The 20495-nt window shown below is 42.8% G+C and overlaps 1 protein-coding gene across 1 annotated transcript; it reads right to left on the bottom strand.

Moving 5' to 3' along the window:
• Window positions 1-8767: 8767 nt before the first annotated feature.
• Window positions 8768-15821, bottom strand: LOC133564881 (5-hydroxytryptamine receptor 2A-like). Its single transcript, XM_061919419.1, has 3 exons — window positions 14770-15821; window positions 10083-10277; window positions 8768-9895 (listed from the first exon to the last, which is right to left on the bottom strand). The coding sequence occupies exons 1-3, from the start codon at window positions 15077-15079 to the stop codon at window positions 9063-9065; spliced, it is 1338 nt and encodes a 445-aa protein (XP_061775403.1). The 5' UTR covers window positions 15080-15821; the 3' UTR covers window positions 8768-9062.
• Between the last annotated feature and the right edge of the window lie 4674 nt (window positions 15822-20495).

The following is a 20495-nucleotide window of genomic DNA, read 5'->3' on the forward strand; positions in this document are numbered from 1 at the left end:
ACCCACCCCTCGTCGTAGTACTCCGCCATTTCCGAGCGAAAGATGGATTTTTACCGCTGGAAAGTACCACGGTAGCACAAGTCGGCAAAAAAGAGGTGAGTTCGCTTTTACAAAAAAAGTTTTTGGTGGTATTTGACCGTTTTATCGATGAAAACGTGGAAGATCCGGGTACTAATGGGCGGGACCTTCGAGTGAGGTCGAGGGAAGTACTTCCGGTCTTCAGTTCGAGCGTGAAGTTGAAAAAATGTAGTTTTTGCAAAAAATATGCAATATTTCACGCGAATAATAAAACGGAATGAATTAATAATACCACTGGAGAAGAATTATAACAAAATAGAACGGTTTATTTACCAAAAGAAAGTCGGAACAGAACAACTGAACGCGACAGGTAAATAAACAAAAGACAAAACTAGAAATATAGAACGATGTATAAAGAGATATAAAGAGTGAAAAAATGGGTATAGTTACGAGTTTTTACGGCAACGTTTCGGTCATAGACCTTCCTCAGGCGAAACTCGTAAAAAGTAAGCAGAAAATACATCAAAATTCAGTGATTGGATAATCCACTGCTAAATTGATGCGGCAAATCTGTACCAATAGCCTTAAACATTTAAATGAAGGGTGGAGTCACCGTAATGCACTAAACTCTTGGCCATGAAAATAAAACTTTTTTGGCATAATAGAAGTGCAAGTAGAAATTCAAAACAGTGCTCATATGAAGTCCCAAAAAGCTATTGCACAGTAATAACTGCTTATATACAATGAATAATAATCATGTAATAATAAACATCGTTCAAATGTATGCAATATAATAGGATACAACACATTGTGAACTAATATTGCAATGGAAATACAAAATGGCAGCAAAATGAAATAACAGACATCATTATCTCTGATGTACTGTTAAGCAAGTATGATACAATGAAAATATAGCATCATATATAGAACATCATAAATATATACAGTTGTACATTCAATGATGAACAATACAAGAAAAACACTCCATCTTTTGTCCCAGGATTTTAATGATAGACAGAGAGGAAGAAAGGAGGGGATGTGAGTTGTTGTTACCTTTTCTATAGCATGCTATGAAGGTATGAGTACATATACATATGTTTTTATGTATAATGTGTCCTCCCATCCTAAGGTGAGTATAATTAATTGGTTCCAATGTTATATATATCTATATATATATGTGTGTATAGTAACACCATCATAATCTGGGTAAGTATAATTGATTGTTGGTGTTATGATAGGTGTGTATATGTATATATATAGGTATATATATATATATATATATATATATATATATATATGTATATATGATATAACATATATGAGTTTGTGTGTCCCACCATCATCCTCTAAAGTGAGTGGAATGAATTGTTGTACTTGTTGTGAGTATGTAAGTGTACATACCTGTATATATATGAGTCATACCATAATAAGGTAAGTATAATTGTGTTATGAAATATAATAATGTATATTATGAATAGGTAGGTATAAAATACATATATATATGTGTATTATATATGTATATATGTGTGAGAGAGTGTCACCCCTTCCTGTGGTGACTAGGATAATTTTTTGTTTTTCTGTGTACTGTGCACAGTGGAAGGTGATGGAGGTCTCGGGAGGCAGAGCGAGAGCCGGGTAAGGACTGGAGGCACTCGCCGGTTAGGTTTAGGGTTGGGGTTGGGGTTGGGGTTAGGATTAGGGTTAGGATTGGGGTTATGGTAAAAACCATAAAAAAGAAAAATGGGTAGGGTTAGGAAGGAAGGGGGGGTGGGGGGATATATAAGAAAAATAAAAAGGGAAGTAAAAAAAGGAATATGCCCTGTCCATCAACAGTCCTATGGCTCCCCCTCATACCTCGTTGAGGCCTACTGGATACCTGGTGCCCAAGTTCGCGATCCAGATGTGCTCCGCCCTCCGACGTTGGGCGAGGCTCCATCTGGGGTTCGCTTCGACGACAGTAGCCCGGACGGCAGACCACCCGTGTCGGACAAAATGCCGGACCAGGTGAGTATTGGTGTTTTTGCGTCTAACGATGTTGTACTTATGTTGGGCGAATCTCCTAGCTAAGGTATTGCCCGTCTCGCCCACGTACATATTGCCACATCGTTGACAGCGAATGACATAAACACAGTTTTGTGTATGTAGTCCGCCACGACACAGTGGTTGGAAAACCTTGCGGTTCTGGGGGTTCACAAACCACGGCGCGTGTCGGACAAGGGCGTCCCTCTGGGCGGAGGGTGGGTCTCCCAGTGGGCTGACCCTGGCCCTGTTAGGGTTAGGGTTGGGGTTGGGGTTAGGGTTAGGGTTAGGGTTAGGGTTAGTGTTAGGGTTAGGGTTTAGGGTTAGGGTTAGGGTTAGGGTTAGGGTTAGGTTTAGGGTTGGGGTTGGGGTTGGGGTTGGGGTCAGGGTTTGGGGTTAGGGTTGGGGTTTGGGTTGGGGTTAGGGTTAGGGGTTGGGGTTAGGGTAAGGGTTAGGGTTTAGGGTTAGGGTTAGGGTTAGGGTTAGGTTTAGGGTTGGGGTTGGGGTTGGGGTTGGGGTCAGGGTTTGGGGTTAGGGTTGGGGTTTGGGTTGGGGTTAGGGTTAGGGGTTGGGGTTAGGGTTAGGGTAAGGGTTAGGGTTGGGGTTAGGGTTTAGGTTTGTGGTTAGGGTTAGGGTTGGGGTCAGGGTTTGGGGTTAGGGTTGGGGTTTGGGTTGGGGTTAGGGTTGGGGTTAGGGTTAGGGTTAGGGGTTGGGGTTAGGGTTAGGGTAAGGGTTAGGGTTGGGGTTAGGGTTTAGGTTTGTGGTTAGGGTTAGGGTTGGGGTCAGGGTTTGGGGTTAGGGTTGGGGTTTGGGTTGGGGTTAGGGTTGGGGTTAGGGTTAGGGTTAGGGGTTGGGGTTAGGGTTAGGGTAAGGGTTACGGTTGGGGTTAGGGTTTAGGTTTGTGGTTAGGGTTGAGGTTAGGGTTAGGGTTGGGGTCAGGGTTTGGGTTGGGGTTAGAGTTAGTTTTAGGGGTCAGGGTTTGGGTTAGTTTTGGGTTAGTTTTAGAAGTGGAATCGAGGAAAGGGTAGTTGGTTAGGTTTAGTGGTAGGGTCACGGTTTGGGATTGGATTTGGGTTAGGGTCAGAGTTTAGGGTTAGGGTTTGGGTTTAGGGATAGTGTTTGGATTATGGGTAGGGTTGGGGTTAGGGTTGGGGTTGGGTTTGGGTTAGTTTTAGAAGTGGGGGTAGTTGGTTAGGGTTAGGGTTGTGGTTGGGGTTGGGGTTAGGGTTAGGATTGGGGCTCGGATTAAGGGTAGGGTTATTACTCGCTAGGGCCAGTTATTAATGTAAAATCTAAAAAAAATTACAGTGAATTATGGTTAGGGTTAGAGGGTTAGGGCTAAAGGTTAGGTTTAGGGTTGGGTTGAGATTTTGGTTAGGGTAAGATGTAACCTGTACGTGCTACAAAGCAATGCACTAAATATATTTATGGGGTGTTATGGGCTAGGAACAGAAGACTAGTTTCAACTCGTAGAGAGAGGCAGAGCTTGAATTGTAGTTTGGTTGACACCGTGTATTAGAGAGTTAGTGATGGACAGCAGATATATACACACAATGAGTTGAATGGCCATTCAACATGAAAGTAATTTAAAGAGAAAAACACAAGTACCACATACACATATACAATTCCATTTAATTATTCAGTGTCCCTGGATCTTGTTTAAATCTCAGTTCAGATAGTTGTTCTTGGGAAAAAAAGGATGGCAGTACAGTCCATGTGCTGCAGGTAAAGTGACAATTGTAAAGTGTTGGCTGGACAGTCTCCTGCCAGCCCAGACAGAGCAGGTGGTGCTCAGCTTCCTGGTTGGAACCTTCCAACTTGATCCTTGGACTAGGGGATTATTTTCCTTAGCTCGCCATCAAAAAGAGAAGCCAGGCCTGTGTAAGAGCCAGAACCATTCTTATATATCCATGTCTACACAAATCTTCATTATATAACACTAAATTGCGTTATCTAGTATTCATTTTATATTATCCAACAATATACAATCAAGTTTTCATAATATATTATTCAATAATATATTATCAAGTATTCATAATAAATATTCAATAATTTCTAGTTATTTCCTCAATATTGTACAATATAAATCAATAAACATCAGAATCACAATATGCAATAAAATGCTAAAATAACCATTAGCAGCATAATTATGACATATACAAAGCAGTCAGGGCACTAAATGTGCTTATGATCTAAACACATAAAAGTACATTCAATACACAAATGTGATCATTAGTTGAAGTCCTAAACCTTTTAAATGGACGATTGAGAATATGCCACAAAGACTGTTGCGCTGAAGAAAGATGAATGCTTAAAGTGCTATTGTCATAAATATGGATTCACCAATTGAGCTTCTACAGTCAAACAGCTTCATGACAAAGAATCTTGCACTGAAAGTCGGCTCTATAAAGTTACAAAATAGGCATGTAGTTTAAAAAACCGTCAGCACAATATTTTAGATGAAAACAAGGTTTAAAACCTACCTCGAGCAGAAATGTAATCGATCTCTCATGTCCTGTCTCCTGGCTACTTCCTGCTACCGGCTTATAAGCACCACCAATTGGACCGCGGTGGTCACGTGACAAGGGAGGAGTGCGCCGAGTTGCCAAAGATTAACTACAGCAAGAGCATACCAGTCACTTCTGGCTACCGGTATATACCTACAGCTGATTGGACTGTGGCGGTCACGTGACTAGGAAGTGCGCAAAGAGTAATAGCAAGACAAGAGCCTAATAGTCTCCGCAAATGTATTTGACACCTGCGTTACATAGAGGATTAGGGTTGGGGTTAGGGTCGGGGTTACAGGTGGGGGTTGGGGTTAGGGTTATTACTGGCTAGGCCCAGTTATTACTGTAAAATCAAAATGTTTTTATAGTGAATTATGATTAGGTTTGGGGTTAGGGTTAGGGTCAGGGGTTAGATTTAGGCTCTAGGGCTAGGGTTATTACTGGTTAGGGCCATTTATTACTGTAAAATCTAAAAATGTTTATAGTGAATTTTGGTAAACAAAAAAAACATCACCTTTTTTTTCCACAGGAAAATTCTGTTGACTGAGCTGCCAATTTTGTTACTTTTATTTTGTATTTATTATTACTGTAAATCAGTGTTATGTTTCGGAGTTGACAATTATTTTTTATATTAAAACTGAATTTATTTTTAAATTACATTTTTATAGTGTACAAGTTAGATGGACAACTCGTTTTGAACTCATAAGTCAAGCAAATATTTAAAGCTAACCTATAGCTGACCAACATGCCGGATTGTAGTCAGCTGGAGGCGTGTCCTAATGAAATTAAACAATGGATGTCCGCCATGTTTTTGCAACTCATTGCTAAAAAACGGAAATGCTGATTGTCGGTCCTGCTAGACACCGACCTCTATTTAATAATACAACTTTGACATTTGACAACCAAACAATTAAACAAGGTGACTCGGTAAAGAATCTGGGTATTATCTTCCACCCAACTCTCTCCTTTGAGTCACACATTAAAAGCATTACTAAAATGGCCTTCTTTCTTCTCCGTAATGTCGCTAAAATTCGCTCCATTCTGTCCACTAACGACGCTGAAATCATTATCCATGCGTTTTTTTTACGTCTAGTTCGATTAGTGGAACATATTATTTTCGGGTCTCCCCATGTCTAGCATTGAAAGATTACAGTTGGTACAAAATAAGGCTGCTAGACTTTTGACAAGAACAAGAAAGTTTGATCATAGTACACCTATACTGTATATACCTTTATATACATATATACCTTTATATATACCTATATATATACCTATACTGGCTCACCTGCACTGGCTTCCTGTGCACTTAAGATGTGACTTTAAGGTTTTACTACTTACGTATAAAATACTACACGGTCTAGCTCCATCCTATCTTGCCGATTGTATTGTACCATATGTCCCGGCAAGAAATCTGCCTTCAAAGGACTCCGGCTTATTAGTGATTCCCAAAGCCCAAAAAAAGTCTGCGGGCTATAGAGCGTTTTCCGTTCGGGCTCCAGTACTCTGGAATGCCCTCCCGGTAACAGTTTGAGATGCTACCTCAGGAGAAGCATTTAAGTCTCATCTTAAAACTAATTTGTATACTCTAGCCTTTAAATACACCCCCTTTTAGACCAGTTGATCTGCTGTTTCTTTTCTTTTTCCCCTATGTCCCCCCCTCCCTTGTGGAGGGGTCCGGTCCGGTGGCCATGGATGAAGTACTGGCTGTCCAGAGTCGGGACCCAGGATGGACCGTTCGTCCAGAAACGGGACCCAGGATGGACCGCTCGCCTGTGTATCGGTTGGGGAAATCTCTACGCTGCTAACCCGCCTCTGCTTGGGCTCCACTTTGGACGGGACTTTCGGTACTGTGTTGGATCCACTTTGGACTGGACTCTCACGGTTATGTTAGAGCCAATATGGATTGGACTTTCACAATATCATGTTAGATCTGCTCAGCATCCATTGCTTTCGGTCCCTTGGGGGGGGGGTCAGGATTAGGGGGGGTTGGGGGTTGCCCACATATGCGGTCCTCTCCAAGGTTTCTTATAGTCATCATTGTCGACGTCCCACCGGGGTGAGTTTTTCTTTGCCCTTATGTGGGCTCTACCGAGGATGTCGTTGTGGTTTGTGCAGCCCTTTGAGACACTTGTGATTTAGGGCTATATAAATAAACAATGATTGATTGATTGACTGATTAATTTGACTTTAACAAAAAGTTTTGTTGGAATGTACTACTATGTACTACTACTAGTATTATTCCATTTAAAAGATTTGCAGTACACACAGTGTGTATTTCTTTCTGTCAAAATGGAGTTAGAAAGAGAAAGGACTTCATATGAATATTCCAGGGTCACATCTGGGCCCTGGGCCTTGAGTTTAACGCATGTGCACTGACAAAACAGTTGGGCTATTTTTAATGATGGTTTCCTCAGCCTGGACTTGAGGAGTTCTAGCTGGGTACCTGAGGTCCACTCTGGAGATGTGTGTGAGTGTGGGCCTGGCAAGCTCCAGGAGGTAGTGGGACTACAGGACCACGGCCTTCACTCCATCAAACATAGAACGTTGTCAGTCTTCTTTACTGTAAGAGCCATTTTGGTGAGCCAATGAAAATCAATTCACAACTCGATGTGAAATTGTGTATTTATTTTAAAACTTTGTTGCTTTAAAAATGTTGATTATCTGGGAGACTAACCCAGACACTGAGCTCATCCACACACCATCCTGACTCACGCTTCAATATTTGGTTCAACTTATTTGTGTATTAAATGACTTTGTACTTTCTGCAACCATTGGAAATTGTAGTACCTTTACCGAGTTAAGCAGGTAGCTTGATATTGGTGGTGTGTCTCAGCGTGTAAAGCAGCTGTATAGAAAAATAAAGGTTCCCGGTTCAAATCCAGCTTCAGCCATTGTGTCCTTGGGCAAAAAACCTCACCCACCTTGCTCCCAGTGCCACCCACATCGATGTACTGTAACTGTAACTCATCACCGCTAAGCTTCAATGTATGGACTTAGGTGTGTCAGAACCAGCAGCTCCCCGACCAACAAACAACACCCCCCCAAGCGGCGGTATTGACACAGGTTGCCTTAAAACTGGCCACAGGGGCTGGTGGGATAGGCGTCCCGGGGTTCTTGGAGCCCCTGGTGGACTACCCAGGGGCTAACCACTCTCCCCTAACCCTAACACTTCAATAATTATAAAGTGTACACTTCAAAAGGAATATACTTTGTATACTCTAATATGTACACTTAGCACATATGTATCAATATGTATACAGTGTACATTTCAATAAGTATACAGTGTACACTGTATACCGACACTTCGTACATATCACTAAGTATAGAGGGCACACTTTAATAAGTATAGAGTGTACACTTCAATAAGTACACTTTGTACACTCTTAATACGTACATTTTGCACATCCATCCATCCATTTTCTACTACTTGTCCTTTTTGGGTTCGCGGGGGGTGGCTAGAGCCTATCTCAGCTGCATACGGGCAGAAGGCGGGGTACACCCTGGACAAGTCGCCAACTCATCACAGGTTCAACACAGATAGACAGACAGCATTCACACACTAGGGACCATTTAGTGTTGCCAATCAAACTATCCTCAGGTGCATGTCTTTGGAGGTGGGAGGGGCCTATCCCCAGGTGCATGTATTTGGAGATGGGAGGGGCCTATCCCCAGGTGCATGTCTTTGGAGGTGGGAGGAAGCTGAAGTACCCGGAGGGAACCCACGCAGTCTCCACACAGAAAGATCCCGAGCCCGGGATTGAACTCAGGACTACTCAGGACCTTCGTATTGTGAGGCAGATGCACTAACCCCTCTTCCACCATGCTGCCCCACTTTGCACATATGCATCAATAAGTATAAAGTGTACATTTCAATAAGTATACAGTGTACACTTCAATAAGTATACAGCGTACACTCTAGTACGTACACTTTGTACATAACTATAAGTATACAGTGTACACTTCAATAAGTGTACTTTGTACACTCTATTACATACACTTCGTACATATCAATAAGTACAGAGTGTACACTTCAGTAAGTGTACTTTGTACACTACGTACACTTCGTACATATCAAAAAGTATAGAGTGTACACTTCAATAAGTGTATTTTGTACACTCTGATAGGTATACTTCATACATATCAATAAGTATATAGTAAGTAGAGTGAATACTCTGTACTCAGAATTCTGAGAGTCTAATGAAATGTGTAATTGTTGTTGAGGAACTAAGTACACAATATCCTTCTAAGACGGAGACATTCCATTTGAGACACAATGTATAGTTGCTGCATCCAAAGGTCTGACAGTACAAAGGCAAACATTTCACAAAGCTCCAACTTGCTCAGAAGAAACAAAAGTTATTTTCAAGCTGACGTTGACACGTTTGAGAAGGTCTCCTTTCTTGGAGCCATGCTTTGAGGCATGATCAGTTAGTGTATACAATACTTCAGTGACTTAGGTCAGGTGGTCTGTGAGTAAGGTCTGCTGGTCTTTTATTAGGACAAGTAAAATGTGTCTCTTCACACACAAGTCTCATCTTTATCTTCCTTCTTGCCGCCGAGGCGCCTACCAGGTTCTTCCTCCTGCCCGGCTAAAGAAAGTTCCTTCATCTCCCCAAAAGAGGGCGCAGCTGCGTGGCCTAACGTGCCGATGGAGGTGAACGCAAGGGGCGGGATGGTGTTGACCAGGATGAGCTGGAGGGGCTTCTTGTTGGGTGTGTACTGGCAGCGCAGGAAACGCAGGAACGCCGCGCGGTAGGTCTTGTTAAACAGGGTGTAGACCAGCGGGTTGACAGCAGAGGACAGGTAGCCCACCCACACAAAAACATTGAGCAGGCCTCCCATGAGGCCAGCGTCGCAGTCGGTCGGGGCACACATCACCACCAGCACATTGGTAATGAAGAAGGGACACCACATGACCACAAAGAGGAAAAACACCACGCCGAGGACTTTGGATGCTTTTTGTTCATTGCTGATGGACAACAGGGTGCGGCGGACAAACAAAGAACCAGACACGCTCCCCCGTGCTCCCGACAGACCGCCACCGCTCCCTCTGCTGCCGCCCTCCCTACTGATGGAGCGCCTGAAGAGCTTCTCTGAAGACAGCGAGCTTCGCGGGAAGAAACTCAGCGTAAACGCCGGCACCAGCTGGTGCAAACACAAGGTGGCTTCATTCTGCAGGGCCTTGATGGTCAGGAAGTATGTGACCAGCATGATGGTGAGCGGGATGAAGAAGGCCACAAAGGATCCCACCAGCACAAAGTTGTTGTCCGTCAGTAGGCAGCTGCCGTCTTTGAACACCTTGGCATGGTTGCGCAAACCCATCACTGGAATGGGCATGGAGATGCCTGCAGGGAGGACGGGACAGTTAGTCTGGACTACAGGACGGATAGTCTGGACCACTGAAGGACCTCACAGACAGAAAAAACAACATGAAACATCTCAGCGAGGTGGACGTTGCGTGTGTGCGTGTGTATGTAAGTGTGTGTGTGTGTGTGTGTGTGTGTGTGTGTGTGTGTGTGTGCGGTTACTCCCCGGCTGAGATGGTCCACACTGCCATGATCTTGATGCGAGCCTTTGTGTGCGAGTTGAAACGACTGTGGTGGATGGGGTTGCGGATGGCAATGTATCGGTCCAGAGAGATAGCGCACAGGTGCATGATGGACGCTGTTGAGAAGAACACATCCAGGTAAATCCACACAGGGCAGAGGTGAGAAGGCAGAGGCCAGCTGTAATCTGTGAGGCAAAAGCAGAAGAACAGAGGTTAGCGATGTTCATTTCAATAAACCTGTCCTCATTAGCTTAGCGATGACGTGGGCACTTGTCCAGGGTGTACCCTGCCTTCCTTGTCCATGGTGTACGATGCCTTCCTTGTCCAGGGCGTACCTTGCCTTCTTTGTCCAGGATGCACCCTGCCTTCTTTGTTCAATGGCGGCCGTGAGTGTTGCCTCAATACAAGCTCTGCTACTCTGTCTGTCTCTTTTGTCTGTTGTATGCCTCAAAAAAACACTTTTTGTGACATACACCCGTCTAGGGTTGTTTTTGCTTTTACTCAGAGGCAAAACGCGGACAATAGACCCAAAAACGATACCGGTGTAGATACTAGCAACACACACCGGCTAATCCTCCCGGTGCTACCTGGCACATATCAATCAGGAGAAGACACCACACCTAACCCTAACCCTAACCCAGTTAAGGAAGCATTTGTTTGATCCCGACAAACCTGAGATCGCTAAGGAAAAAAATTGATGAACTTTTCCTCCTCACCAAGACCAGCAAAGACTACACCCTCTATACCAGTGGTACCCAACCTTTTTGTATCTGCGGACCGGCCAACGTGTAATAATTTGTCCCGCGGCCCGGGTGGGGTTGGGGGGGTTGAATCCTTTTTTTTTTTTTTGTCATGAAAAAGGTATTTTTTTGTGGTTGGTGCACTAATTGTAAGTGTATATTGTGTTTTTTATGTTGATTTAATTTTAATTTTTTATTTTTATTTTTTCAATAAAAATGAATAAAAAATTATTCTGCGGCCCGGTACCAATCGGGCCACGGCCCGGTACCAATCCGCGGCCCGTTGGTTGGGGACCACTGCTCTATACTGAGACCTGGCTGGTTCATAGCGTACCTGATCAGGCCATAACACCGCCCGGCTTCATTCTCTATCAAGCCGAAAGGTCAGTGAAGCTGTCAAAGAGATCTAAAGGCGGAGGCATCTGCTTTATGGTGAACCAGCAATGGTGTAACAACACCACAACTCTTCAGAGTTTCTGTTCTCCCAACCTGGAATAGATCATTGTTAAGTGTAGACCCTACTACCGCCAAAGAGAATTTACATCGGCTATTCTCCTACACGTCACACCATTAGCAAACGCCAATACAACCATGTCAGAACTCTTCTGTGGGAAATTCAAATCTAGTTCCGCTTGTCATCATTCTTGGCGACTTTAACTACACTGGCGTGTCTGAGGACCTCCCCTACTACATTGTTTACAGTTTTACAGCAGATTTGACCAGTCACCTGTCTCCACCATCCCCCCTCGCCGCCACCTACCACCATCCTTTGTCATTGAAGAGGAGGAGTTGAGGTCTTCTTTCACTAAGAACAAATGAAGTAAAGCAGGAGGTCCTGACGGAATGATTTCTGGTGTTTTTAAGTCATGTGCTGCTCAAATTGCCGTTATTTTCACTTACATTCTCGACCCGTCTCCTTCAGTGTATGGTACAAAGACTCCATCATCGTCCCCATTCCTGAATCGAAACAAATCTTGTGCCTCAATGACTACAGACCCATTGCACTAACATCTGTGATGATCAACTCATTTGAACGCATCATTTACTTAATAAACATGACCACTACAAAATTGGACAATTATCCATTTGCATAGCGTGCCAATAGATCAGTTGAAGATGCCGTCAACCTTGCACACCTGGAGCACCTCAACAGATTGTCAGGTTCAAACATAGATGGCATCTATTAATCAGACAAGAAGCAAAGAACCAAGCAGACACAGAGTTAAATAGAGCTCATGAGGAGACACGTGTTTTGGGCTGTACTCTAGTTACAGATACAAAAATCTTTCTAAAGAACAGCCCGCGTGCCTCTTGTATTTATTAGGAAAATCCCTATTACATCATTGTGACTGAGGGAAAGGGGGTGGGGGTGGACTCGACACAAGATATGATAATACAAAAATGCAAATATGTTGACACTTGGTATTATAGACCAGTCTGTGCTTGTTCTTGGTCCCACAACACAATGTTTGGCCTTGGCAGTCAGCAGGCGGAATCTGGACAGAACACTCATAGGAAAGAAAGGCAAGCAATCTCTCCGATTGCTAGGTCTGCACAAATACAGAAAAAACACTTTAGCACAAATTGACAATACTTTATAGTAACGGCCCTTAAGCTTATAGTTATGATGATAATATATACATAATTATTCTAACACACATACACCCCACATTCTATTTATTGATCTCAGTCCCGCATCAAGCCAGCCATTCTCCTAAATTTACTCCTCGGAAGGAAGATGCAAACTACTATACACCACTGGATTTACAATTTTCTCTCCTCCAGGACACAGAGTCTCCTATCTGGGCCTCTAACCCTCAAGGGTTTGTTTCGTGTCCATGGCTATCCTCTCTGTACACGAATGACCTCGCCTCCACCCACAAGTCGGTCTCCGTGATCCAGTATGCAGATGATATCGCCGCCATTGGACTCAAACAACACTATCATCATCAGCAAATAGTAGAAACAGTAAGCTGGTGCCAAGACAACAAAGTCAATACAGCTGAAACGCAGAAAATCATTATCTCCAACTCCCTTTAACATCGATTCACATCAAAGTCACATCAATGTGACTTTGATGTGACTTCGATGTCACATCAATGTGGTCACGGTGGGCGTCACTCACCGTAGAGGACGGTCACCATGGATACAGCAATGACTCATGTCTGGGAAAGAGTGGTCACCGTAGAGGACGGTCACCATGGATACAGCAGTGACTCATGTCTGGGAAAGAGTGGTCACGGTGGGGGTCACTCACCGTAGAGGACGGTCACCATGGTAACAGCAGTGACTCATGTCTGGGAAAGAGCGGTCAAGGTGGGGGTCACTCACTGTAGAGGATGGTCACCATGGTAACAGCAGTGACTCATGTCAGGGAAAGGGTGGTCACGGTGGGGGTCACTCACCGTAGAGGACGGTCACCATGGATACAGCAGTGACTCATTTCAAGGAAACAGTGGTCATGGTGGGGGTCACTCACTGTAGAGGATGGTCACCATGGTAACAGCAGTGACTCATGTCAGGGAAAGGGTGGTCATGGTGGGGGTCACTCACCATAGAGTATGGTCACCATGGTTACAGCAGTGTCTCATTTCAAGGAAACAGTGGTCATGGTGGGGGTCACTCACTGTAGAGGATGGTCACCATGGTAACAGCAGTGACTCATGTCTGGGAAAGAGTGGTCACGGTGGGGGTCACTCACCGTAGAGGACGGTCACCATGGTAACAGCAGTGACTCATGTCTGGGAAAGAGTGGTCACGGTGGGGGTCACTCACCGTAGAGGACGGTCACCATGGATACAGCAGTGACTCATATCTGGGAAAGAGGGGTCACGGTGGGGGTCACTCACCGTAGAGGACGGTCACCATGGTTACAGCAGTGACTCATGTCAGGGAAAGGGTGGTCATGGTGGGGGTCACACACCGTAGAGGATGGTCACCATGGTAACAGCAGTGACTCATGTCAGGGAAAGGGTGGTCATGGTGGGGGTCACTCACCGTAGAGGATGGTCACCATGGTAACAGCAGTGACTCATGTCAGGGAAAGGGTGGTCATGGTGGGGGTCACTCACCGTAGAGGATGGTCACTGTTCTGCCCCAGTTGTTAAGATTACTCTATTTAGTGTATGTTTATTGCTAAGTCATTTCAATTGGTTCTGCTAAGTGAGCTGTACCTATAAGAAACGCGTAGGTAGGTCACGTGTTTAGACTCCGGAAACATTTCAAACTGGTGCGCACAAATCCACTTCACTCCTCGTGTTTCTCAGCAAACAACTATTACACCTTATGCTGTTCGTGGCATCGTTGGTATGTACCTATCTTTAATGTTTATAGTACACAGTGAATCATACTTAGCTGTGAAATGTGTGTGTTTAACGATGTTAGACGATATCTGATTTCATCACTTGTTCACGTCAGCTAACTTTCATTTGTTGTCATCTGCCTCCATCTAGTGGACGTTTGTTGTACTGTTACTTAAGACAATTTACCGGTAAACAGCAGAATGCTCATTTGTCACTTGTATTTAATAATTATAACAATACATACAGTAAAGTGTGACAAAGTTAAACTTAGATTTAATTCAAATGGAATACTTGATAGTCTGTGGTCTGTGATATGACATTATTAAGTTCATTTAATTCAGGCATTTACAATTACAATGTTTGTGTCCTACAGTTTCACCCTTTCAATTGTCAATAAAGCTGGCCTCCATCAGTCAACCTGGTGTTCAGAGTTTTGATGAGCGGAAGGTGTTGAACTTACTGCCTTCGTGTACAAGTGTGCTTAAGGAAGGCAGGATAGTCACCATGGATACAGCAGTGACTCATGTCAGGGAAAGGGTGGTCATGGTGGGGGTCACTCACCATAGAGGATGGTCACCATGGATACAGCAGTGACTCATGTCAGGGAAAGGGTGGTCATGGTGGGGGTCACTCACCATAGAAGACTGTCACCATGGATACGGGCATGACCAGCAGACCCAGGAGCATGTCTGCCACTGCCAGGGACATCAGGAAGTAGTTTGTGGCGTTGTGCAGCTTCTTCTCCAGGGAGACGGCCAGGATGACCAGGATGTTGCCCATCACGGTGATGGCGATGACGGCCAGGATCAGAAGTGCTGACCAGTTCTTGGGGGAGCCGCTGTAGTCTTGCCAGCACTTCCTGGTGTGAGCGTGACTCCCGTTGTCCTGATCTCCGTGCTGCTGGAGGCTGGTGGACTGACACACCGAGAGGGAAAGGTTGTTCATGGTGTCAGCTCCCAGATGCCTCACAGTCGGCAAAATGGCCGAGAAGGCGGGAAGAAAGGATCCACGTTTGCATCCAAAGCTCAGTCATCACGGGTCAGGAGCACTTTCACACCTTCTGGAATTTACTGCTCATCACTTCAAGCAGACCATGACTTTCATCCTCGCTGGAAGAATCCATCTGACGGTAGAACAAGACTTGGTGTCCTCCTGGAGGAGGGTAACAACCTGAGGTTCTTCTGGAGCAACTTCTTGTTCTGGAAACTTTGATCTTTATCAAAGCCCTCTTGCATGGAAACCATGGCAACCAGCAGATCCTCCTGAAGAGACACTTTGGATGTCCAAAGACCTCCAGCAGGTCTTCCCCACTGAGACTGAAGAGGATGAAATCCAACCTCCAGCAGGTCTTCCCCACTGAGACTGAAGAGGATGAAATCTAACCACCAGCAGGTCTTCCCCACTGAGACTGAAGAGGATGAAATCTAACCTCCAGCAGGTCTTCCCCACTGAGACTGAAGAGGATGAAATCTAACCACCAGCAGGTCTTCCCCACTGAGACTGAAGAGGATGAAATCTAACCTCCAGCAGGTCTTCCCCACTGAGACTGAAGAGGATGAAATCTAACCTCCAGCAGGTCTTCCCCACTGAGACTGAAGAGGATGAAATCTAACCTCCAGCAGGTCTTCCCCACTGAGACTGAAGAGGATGAAATCTAACCACCAGCAGGTCTTCCCCACTGAGACTGAAGAGGATGAAATCTAACCTCCAGCAGGTCTTCCCCACTGAGACTGCAGCCCACTCAAATCATTTCTGCTTCTCCTCTCCTCATGCCGCTGCTTCCAACTCAGAGCTCCTCCTACTCTTCCTCCTCCACCTCCTCTTCCTCCTCCTCCTCCTCTCCCTCCTCCTCCTCCTCTCTCTCTTCCTCTTCCTCCTCGTCCTAGCTGCATTTTACTCCCCGTCACTGGGCAGCTTTCAATGGACGTTTCATCCATCCATCCAGCCTTTTGTGTTCCTCACCTCACTTTCTTTGAAGGAGCTAAGGTGCCATGACGCCATTTGGGACGTCTTAGTGCGCCACGTTGATCAAGAAAAAGTTGTCACATGATTTGGAACATGCTTCTTCAACGTCAGCAGCAAATAAGTTGTCACATGATTTGAAACATGCTTCTTCAACATCAGCAGCAAATAAGTTGTCACATGATTTGAAACATGCTTCTTCAACATCAGCAGCAAATAAGTTGTCACATGATTTGAAACATGCTTCTTCAACATCAGCAGCAAATAAGTTGTCACATGATTTGAAACATGCTTCTTCAATGTCAGCAGCAAATAAGTTGTCACATGATTTGAAACATGCTTCTTCAATATCAGCAGCAAATAAGTTGTCACATGTTTTGAAACATGCTTCTTCAATGTCAGCAGCAAATAAGTTGTCACATGATTTGAAACATGCTTCTTCAACATCAGCAGCAAATAAGTTGTCACATGATTTGAAACATGCTTCTTCAACATCAGCAGCTAATAAGTTGTCACATGATTTGAAACATGCTTCTTCAATGTCAGCAGCAAATAAGTTGTCACATGATTTGAAACATGCTTCTTCAACATCAGCAGCAAATAAGTTGTCACATGATTTGAAACATGCTTCTTCAACATCAGCAGCAAATAAGTTGTCACATGTTTTGAAACATGCTTCTTCAATGTCAGCAGCAAATAAGTTGTCACATGATTTGAAACATGCTTCTTCAACATCAGCAGCAAATAAGTTGTCACATGATTTGAAACATGCTTCTTCAACATCAGCAGCAAATAAGTTGTCACATGTTTTGAAACATGCTTCTTCAATGTCAGCAGCAAATAAGTTGTCACATGATTTGAAACATGCTTCTTCAATATCAGCAGCAAATAAGTTGTCACGTGTTTTGAAACATGCTTCTTCAATGTCAGCAGCAAATAAGTTGTCACATGATTTGAAACATGCTTCTTCAACATCAGCAGCAAATAAGTTGTCACATGATTTGAAACATGCTTCTTCAACATCAGCAGCAAATAAGTTGTCACATGATTTGAAACATGCTTCTTCAACATCAGCAGCAAATAAGTTGTCACAAGATTTGAAACATGCTTCTTCAACATCAGCAGCAAATAAGTTGTCACAAGATTTGAAACATGCTTCTTCAATATCAGCAGCAAATAAGTTGTCACATGATTTGAAACATGCTTCTTCAACATCAGCAGCAAATAAGTTGTCACATGTTTTGGAACATGCTTCTTCAACATCAGCAGCAAATAAGTTGTCACATGTTTTGGAACATGCTTCTTCAATATCAGCAGCAAATAAGTTGTCACATGTTTTGGAACATGCTTCTTCAACATCAGCAGCAAATAAGTTGTCACATGTTTTGAAACATGCTTCTTCAATGTCAGCAGCAAATAAGTTGTCACATGATTTGAAACATGCTTCTTCAACATCAGCAGCAAATAAATTGTCACAAGATTTGAAACATGCTTCTTCAACATCAGCAGCAAATAAGTTGTCACAAGATTTGAAACATGCTTCTTCAATATCAGCAGCACATAAGTTGTCACATGTTTTGAAACATGCTTCTTCAATGTCAGCAGCAAATAAGTTGTCACATGATTTGAAACATGCTTCTTCAACATCAGCAGCAAATAAATTGTCACAAGATTTGAAACATGCTTCTTCAACATCAGCAGCAAATAAGTTGTCACATGATTTGAAACATGCTTCATCAATATCAGCAGCACATAAGTTGTCACATGATTTGAAACATGCTTCTTCAATGTCAGCAGCAAATAAGTTGTCACATGATTTGAAACATGCTTCTTCAATATCAGCAGCAAATAAGTTGTCACATGATTTGAAACATGCTTCTTCAATGTCAGCAGCAAATAAGTTGTCACATGATTTGAAACATGCTTCTTCAACATCAGCAGCAAATAAATTGTCACAAGATTTGAAACATGCTTCTTCAACATCAGCAGCAAATAAGTTGTCACATGATTTGAAACATGCTTCTTCAATATCAGCAGCAAATAAGTTGTCACATGTTTTGAAACATGCTTCTTCAATATCAGCAGCAAATAAGTTGTCACATGATTTGAAACATGCTTCTTCAATGTCAGCAGCAAATAAGTTGTCACATGATTTGAAACATGCTTCTTCAACATCAGCAGCAAATAAGTTGTCACATGATTTGAAACATGCTTCTTCAATATCAGCAGCAAATAAGTTGTCACATGATTTGAAACATGCTTCTTCAACATCAGCAGCAAATAAGTTGTCACATGATTTGAAACATGCTTCTTCAACATCAGCAGCAAATAAGTTGTCACATGATTTGAAACATGCTTCTTCAACATCAGCAGCAAATAAGTTGTCACATGATTTGAAACATGCTTCTTCAACATCAGCAGCAAATAAGTTGTCACATGATTTGAAACATGCTTCTTCAACATCAGCAGCAAATAAGTTGTCACATGATTTGAAACATGCTTCTTCAACATCAGCAGCAAATAAGTTGTCACATGATTTGAAACATGCTTCTTCAATATCAGCAGCAAATAAGTTGTCACATGATTTGAAACATGCTTCTTCAACATCAGCAGCAAATAAGTTGTCACATGATTTGAAACATGCTTCTTCAATGTCAGCAGCAAATAAGTTGTCACATGATTTGGAACATGCTTCTTCAACATCAGCAGCAAATAAGTTGTCACATGATTTGAAACATGCTTCTTCAACATCAGCAGCAAATAAGTTGTCACATGATTTGAAACATGCATGCTTCTTCAACATCAGCAGCAAATAAGTTGTCACATGATTTGAAACATGCTTCTTCAACGTGAGCAGCAAATAAATTGTCACAAGATTTGAAACATGCTTCTTCAACATCAGCAGCAAATAAGTTGTCACATGATTTGAAACATGCTTCTTCAACATCAGCAGCAAATAAGTTGTCACATGATTTGAAACATGCTTCTTCAACGTGAGCAGCAAATAAATTGTCACATGATTTGAAACATGCTTCTTCAATGTCAGCAGCAAATAAGTTGTCACATGATTTGAAACATGCTTCTTCAACATCAGCAGCAAATAAGTTGTCACATGATTTGAAACATGCTTCTTCAATATCAGCAGCAAATAAGTTGTCACATGATTTGAAACATGCTTCTTCAACATCAGCAGCAAATAAGTTGTCACATGATTTGAAACATGCTTCTTCAACATCAGCAGCAAATAAGTTGTCACATGATTTGAAACATGCTTCTTCAACGTGAGCAGCAAATAAATTGTCACAAGATTTGAAACATGCTTCTTCAACATCAGCAGCAAATAAGTTGTCACATGATTTGAAAAATGCTTCTTCAACATCAGCAGCAAATAAGTTGTCACATGATTTGAAACATGCTCCTTCAATGTCAGCAGCAAATAAGTTGTCACATGATTTGAAACATGCTTCTTCAACGTCAGCAGCAAATAAGTTGTCACATGATTTGAAACATGCTTCTTCAATATCAGCAGCAAATAAGTTGTCACATGATTTGAAACATGCTTCTTCAACATCAGCAGCAAATAAGTTGTCACATGATTTGAAACATGCTTCTTCAACATCAGCAGCAAATAAGTTGTCACATGATTTGAAACATGCTTCTTCAACAACAGCAGCAAATAAATTGTCACATGTTTTGAAACATGCTTCTTCAATATCAGCAGCAAATAAGTTGTCACATGATTTGAAACATGCTTCTTCAACATCAGCAGCAAATAAGTTGTCACATGTTTTGGAACATGCTTCTTCAACGTCAGCAGCAAATAAGTTGTCACATGTTTTGGAACATGCTTCTTCAACATCAGCAGCAAATAAGTTGTCACATGATTTGAAACATGCATGCTTCTTCAACATCAGCAGCAAATAAGTTGTCACATGATTTGAAACATGCTTCTTCAACGTGAGCAGCAAATAAATTGTCACAAGATTTGAAACATGCTTCTTCAACATCAGCAGCAAATAAGTTGTCACATGATTTGAAACATGCTTCTTCAACATCAGCAGCAAATAAGTTGTCACATGATTTGAAACATGCTTCTTCAACGTGAGCAGCAAATAAATTGTCACATGATTTGAAACATGCTTCTTCAATGTCAGCAGCAAATAAATTGTCACATGATTTGAAACATGCTTCTTCAACATCAGCAGCAAATAAGTTGTCACATGATTTGAAACATGCTTCTTCAACATCAGCAGCAAATAAGTTGTCACATGATTTGAAACATGCTCCTTCAATGTCAGCAGCAAATAAGTTGTCACATGATTTGAAACATGCTTCTTCAACGTCAGCAGCAAATAAGTTGTCACATGATTTGAAACATGCTTCTTCAATATCAGCAGCA

The sequence above is a fragment of the Nerophis ophidion genome, linkage group LG13 (genome assembly GCF_033978795.1).
Source record: "Nerophis ophidion isolate RoL-2023_Sa linkage group LG13, RoL_Noph_v1.0, whole genome shotgun sequence".
Taxonomy (NCBI): domain Eukaryota; kingdom Metazoa; phylum Chordata; class Actinopteri; order Syngnathiformes; family Syngnathidae; genus Nerophis; species Nerophis ophidion.